The 6,000-nt window shown below is 52.9% G+C and overlaps 1 protein-coding gene across 1 annotated transcript in view; it reads left to right on the forward strand.

The window, feature by feature from the left end:
* The window catches only part of RAP1GAP2 (RAP1 GTPase activating protein 2), a gene marked incomplete at both ends in the record, with an annotated part of 210,207 nt that extends 204,491 nt beyond the window's left edge, over nucleotides 1-5,716 (forward strand). The window contains 4 exons of the mRNA XM_082861620.1: nucleotides 1,031-1,144; nucleotides 1,412-1,529; nucleotides 1,808-1,934; nucleotides 5,628-5,716. Of these exons, the coding sequence (XP_082717746.1) occupies nucleotides 1,031-1,144; nucleotides 1,412-1,529; nucleotides 1,808-1,934; nucleotides 5,628-5,716 (448 nt within the window). The remainder of the gene's footprint in view (nucleotides 1-1,030; nucleotides 1,145-1,411; nucleotides 1,530-1,807; nucleotides 1,935-5,627) is intronic.
* Between the last annotated feature and the right edge of the window lie 284 nt (nucleotides 5,717-6,000).

Consider the following 6,000-nt stretch of genomic DNA (forward strand, 5'->3'; position numbering starts at 1 on the left):
ATAAAATGTGGTATATGCATAGAATGGAATATTATTTTGCAACAAAAAGGAGTGAAGTACTGATACCTGCTACAACATAGATGAACCTCGAAAACACTATGCTAAGTGCAAGAAGTCAGTCACAAAAAGACCACACCACATTGTATGATTCCATTTATATGGAATGTCCCAAATCCATAGAGACAGAAAGTAGACAAGTGGTTGCCAGGGGCCAGGGGGAGGGGAGAATGGGCAGTGATTGTGAGTGGGTCCAGAGTTTCTTTTAGGGGGGACTAAAATGTTCTAAAATTAGATCATGCTGATGGTTGTACAACTCTGTGGATATACTAAAAACCATTGAATTGCACCCTTTAAATGGGTAAATTGTATGTGGATTATATCTCAATAAAGCTGTTATAAAAATAGAAGTGCATTGAGGACAGGCCCATCATGTCCCCAGCAGCGGGCACCGGCTAAACAGTGGGTGTCAGTGCATGGTCTTTGGTAAACTAGAGGAGGAGGAAACCCTGGAGCCCCGGGCCGAGAGTGGCCCACATCCCAGCACAAGGGCCGGATCCAGAGTGTTCATTTTACAGTCTGTGTGAAGTGTGTCCCCTGGAGTTAAGCAGTGGCTGGCCTGGCCAGCACCCTGAGGAACCCATGTGTACTGGGTTGTTTCCCTGTTGGGTGGATGTCCGAGACACCTTCCATTCCCTCTGTGGCCTGCCCTTGACCTGGAGCTCTGCTGGGTGGGATGGCCAGCTTGGGTGGGGGGTGGACTTGGGTTCAGGGACATCAAGCCAGGACTCTTGCTTGATAGGTCTTGACTCTCACCGAGGAGGCTGGAGTAGCCCCTGACGGAGCAGAGAATTCTGTTGTCTGTTGCAGTGTCTGAGGGGGGCTCGGGTGGGAATGGAGGTCCGGTGGCCGTGCTCTGGCAGGGGCACTATGCCCCACAGGTCCCCATGGTGCTGAGTGCTGGGGGTGCGTGGGGGGCTGGGCCCAGGGCCTCACTCTTCATCCTCACTCCTCTTCATCCTCACTTCCTCAGCGACAGTGCATCCAGCAACCCGAAGACCCCAGAGGGCGGACACTCTTCTCAGGAGATAAAGTCTGAGACCTCATCCAATCCCAGCTCTCCAGAAATCTGCCCCAGCAAGGAGAAGTAAGAGAGTGTGGCGGGCGGGGCTGGGCGGGGCGGGGCTGGCTTTAGCCACCGGCCCGGGAATATGTGCTTTGCTCCAGGCAAGCTGAGAGTTGGCATCTCTTGCCTTGGGAACCCTCTGGAACACAAAAGTCCGCCAGCAGGTGCACGCGGGGGGCTGCTGGTGGGCGAGCTCAGGCCTGCTGGGCCTTCCTCGTCCTCAGTCCCGGGAGGGTCGTGGCGTGGGTCTCAGCGTGTGAGCAGGGCCTGCTTTCCTGTTCCCCGCAGGCCCTTCATAAAGTTGAAGGAGAATGGCCGAGCCAACATCTCCCGCTCCTCCTCCAGCACAAGCAGCTTCAGCAGCACGGCAGGGGAGGGCGAGGTCATGGAGGAGTGTGACAGTGGGGTAGGTGTGGCCGCGTCCAACGCTGGGGAGCGGCGGGGTGGGGGGGGGGCACCCTGGGCCCAGCCGTATACTGCTCTGAGCATTAACATAGCTACTGTGGGCAGAGCCTCCTGCAGGCTCTGCAGATAAACGGAGAAGCGTGGAAACAGGAGAGGGCCCCGTCGGCCATCACCACCCTCTGGGAGCGCCCGGGGCGGGAGGGGGCGGGGCCGTGGACGGCTGCCTGTCTCAGGCTGCCGAGGGTGGAGCTGCGTCACTCGCCCAGCCTCTCTCCCCAGAGCAGCCAGCCGTCCACAACCTCTCCCTTCAAGCAGGAGGTGTTTGTCTACAGCCCGTCCCCAAGCAGCGAGAGCCCCAGCCTGGGGGCAGCCGCCACCCCCATCATCATGAGCCGGAGTCCGACAGGTCAGTGGCATCCTGTGGGCGGTGTGTACCGTGTGCCCAGCGGAGGCGGGGCTGTGGCCTGACCGTTGTTGGTGGGGCACATGCCCCAGGCACGCGGAACTGGCCTGTTTCTATTTCAGCCCCAAAGTATTAGGGCCTCCAGCGCTGCCAGCTCACCGCATCGGTTCATCACCCTTCAGAGGCCTGTGTTCTCATCCCCTCCTTACTCGTGGGGAAACTGAGGCTCAGAGAGTGCAATGATTTGCCAGAGGAGCTGGGCTTGTGTGATTAGAAAGCTGAGGCTGTTGCCCTGACTTCTCGCCTCACCCCATCACCGACCCAGGGCCCCTCTGTCACAGCGACCATCCTGATAATACAGAGATAAGAGGTGGGAAGAGTGTTGCAGGTGGACAGAGCAGCAGTAGAAAGGCCTGGGGGGAATCCAGAGACTGTGTTCTGGACACGCACGTGGTTCAGTGCGGCTGGAGTGCACGGAGGGGACCCGTGAGAGGGGAGACAGTGGTTAGGACCACAGGCTGGGGCTGCCACGGGGACCCTGGGGAGCATTTTGCATTATCCTGCCAGCAGTGGAAGCCGTTGGAGGGCTTTCAGTCTTTGAAGGTCCTTTAAGTATAGACGCGCCATCCGAAGGAGAGAGACCGTTTTGGTGGCTGCAGCTGGCTGAACAGAAAGGATTGCTGGGGAGTGGGCACAGGGAGGGAGAGCAGTGAGGGGCCACAGTGGCTGGTGAGGGGTGACAGGGCCATGGATCTGGGGGGCTGTCTGGGGCAATGGGAGAAGGACGTGGATTCAAGGGATGTACAGGCTCACTCGTGGGGGCTCAAGGAAGGCAAGGAGTCCGGGCCTTTCAGGGTTCTGTGATCCCTGCAGTCGGGCAGAGAAGGCGGAGCCCGCTCTGGGGAGAGGGCGAGGGGCTGGAGCCTGAGGGGCATCCGAGCGGACATGTGCTGTAGGCACCACTGGGTGTTGGGGGTGCCTGGAAATCAGAGCCTTGGTCCTGCCCTCGAGGAGGGCAGCATAGTGTGGGGCAGGACTCTGGAGCCTGGGTCCAAATCCTGGATCTTCCACTTACTAGTGATGAGCCAGGGGGCAGGTTACTGAGTCTTTCTGTGCCTCAGTTTCCCCAAGTGCAAAATGGAGGGAGGGGACTAGTTTCTACCTCGTATGGTTGGTTGTGTGAAGAGTAAAAGAGAGACTTATGAGACTTAGAACTGTTAACCTAAGTATTTGTTAAACAACGAGAATAAAACAGTAGTGCAATCAGTGGTTCTCAACTGGGGCGACGTTGCTCCCCAGGGCACGTTTGGCAGTGTCGGGAGGATTTTTGATTTGCGTGATTGGGGGAAGGGAGGGTGCTGCTGGCATCTAGTGGGCAGAGTCAGGGGTGCTGCTAAGCATGCTACAGTGCAGAGGGCAGTCCCCACGACAAAGGATTACCTGGCCCAAAAGGTCAGGCTGAGGTTGAGGAGCTCCAATCGAAATGATAGAAACACAGGGCCAGTGGGCCCACAGGGTGGTTTAAGCCACAGTGCTCCTGGGGTTCTCGTGGTGAAGGAATGTTGGCAAAAGGCGACATGTGATATTGGGGATAAGGGGAAGGCCTGGTTCACAAGCAAACAATCGCTTGTGCAGTACGGCAACCCCCGCCGTGGCTGGTCCGCTGTGGAGCTGGGTTCTAATCCTGGTGCACCATTGGCAGCCCCACCTCTCTGAACCTCAGTTTCCTCATCTGTAAAGTGGGGTAGTAATACAAATTCCCTGGTTGTTTTTTTTTAACAAGGCTTAATTAAATATTGAAAGAATGGAAGAATCTATAATCAAGCCTGGCTCTGACTTAGTATTAAATAAATATCAAAATAAATAAGGTTTCAAGTAAAAGGAGGTTTAGAGTATGACTTGCTGAAGGTCACCCAGGGCAGAAGGGGACCTACAGCGGGTCTGTAACACCTGCCCAGTGCTTGTTGCGACCCCACCTCCTATGGAGTATTTAACCCTGAGGAGCTGCCTCTTACCCCCAGCCCCACAGGAGTTATGCTTTGTACCCGCAGGACCAGGGTGGGTTTGCGGAGATCTGGAAACCTGTTTTAGGGGGAGAGACAGGGCCGAGGAGAGGGAGATGGCTGGGAGGGCCTGACATCTGATCCTCTATAATCTCCGATGCCCTGGTCATTGGTCATTTCACACCTGGGCTCCCTGGGGCCCTGAGGGGGGCTGGTGGGCCACACCGAGAGGTAATCCTAGTGCTGAGTGGAACCCTTGAATGTGAAGTGTCAAGACTAAATCAGCAGCCTCCAGGTGGAGTGTACTGTGCTGTAGATTCTCTCAGCCAGAGGAAAATCAGAAAGCCAAGGGGCCCCCCGGCCAGTGGTGTGCTGGTAAATGTTTAACAACCGGCTCTCCCACCATACACATACACACAACACACACACACGCACGCACACACACGCACGCACACACGTATGTGTTTACTGTAAATTTTACTGATATAAAGGATCTGCAGCACACAATTTATAAATAATGATAAAATATACAACATTCTTTTTTTAACATCTTTATTGGAGTATAATTGCTTTACAATGGTGTGTTAGTTTCTGCTTTATAACAAATGTCCATCAACAGATGAATGGATGAAGAAGATGTGGCACATGTATACCATGGAATATTATTACTCAGCCATAAAAAGAAACGAAATTGAGTTATTTGTAGTGAGGTGGGTGGACCTAGAGTCTGTCGTACAGAGTGAAGTCAGTCAGAAAGAGAAAAACAAATACCGTGTGCTAACACACATATATGGAATCTAAAAAAAACAAAAAAAGCTTCTGAAGAACCTAGGGGCAGGATAGGAATAATGACGCAGATGTAGAGAATGGACTTGAGGACACAGGGAGGGGGGAAGGATAAGCTGGAACGAAATATACAATATTCTTTACTATATAAGTCGACAGAGCCAACTGGTTCTCACAAAGCACCTTTACTAATATTTGCCCAACCTTTGTATCCGTAGACGCCGCAAGGTTCCAAATGACGAACAAGTATGGTTCCGACACGAATGATGATTGATATTATTTTGTCAGGGATGTGAGCAACTTCTTTGCTGAATCAGATAATAGTTTTCAAATACTGGAAGAGTATTTTCTCAGTTTTTTGTGCCATTCACAATGTAATGGCTATAGACAAACATATTTTCAAGTCTGATCTATATTATTAACGTTTTCTCCATGAGTTTCTTAAGTCTAGACAAGAAAACAATTATTCAAGCTCTGATTTATAACGTTTGCTGATTTCTCTGGTGTGAGTACTCCTGGCTGATCTCAAGCGCCCAATGTGACATGGAGTTGGGAAGTACTACCGGACAGATATAATAGACGTAAATAACCTTAGGAGAATAAATAATAGTAAAGTGTAGTGAAATAACTAGGAAATGATAACTTCTGAGTATTTATTACCTTTGGGGAATATAATTTGTTTAATTGTAAGCTTATATAATTAAAAAAAATAACTGTGTGTAACAACCAGCTCACAACATTTCTGAAAATTTGAGAGTTGGCTCTCGTGAATCGGTGCAGGTCAGCTAAAGTGCCTAGTGGAGAGGAGGCCCCCCCTTCTCCTGGCCTCTGTATCCAGCGCCCGCCCTGGAGCCCCAGTGACCTCTGCAGCCCCACCTCCTCTCAAGGGCTTCCTTCTTTTTCCTAGATGTCAAAAGCAGAAACTCCCCGAGGTCAAACCTGAAATTCCGCTTTGATAAACTCAGCCATGCCAGCTCCAGTGCGGTGAGGATCTAGGGATGTGAGGTAGCAGGGGGAGCCTCCCACCTCCCACGTTCCGGCCTCAGCCATCCTTCCTGGGGGTGGGGGAAGAAGGCGCCTCACACCTCACATGGGGGGAGGTGGGGAGAAGCCCTGGTCAGATCTGGGGGTGCCGTTGGTTCCCGCACGGTGCAGGCATCAGCCTGGGACTCGCCAGCCACCTTGGCCATGCTTCCTGTGTTAGAGCCACACCCTTGGACACAGGCAGGTTCCAGTTGGGAACTGTTGCTCCTGGGGTCTCATGTCCCTTCCTGGGCTCT

Source organism: Leucopleurus acutus (genome assembly GCF_964270905.1).
Source record: "Leucopleurus acutus genome assembly, chromosome: 19".
Classification (NCBI taxonomy): Eukaryota; Metazoa; Chordata; class Mammalia; order Artiodactyla; family Delphinidae; genus Leucopleurus; species Leucopleurus acutus.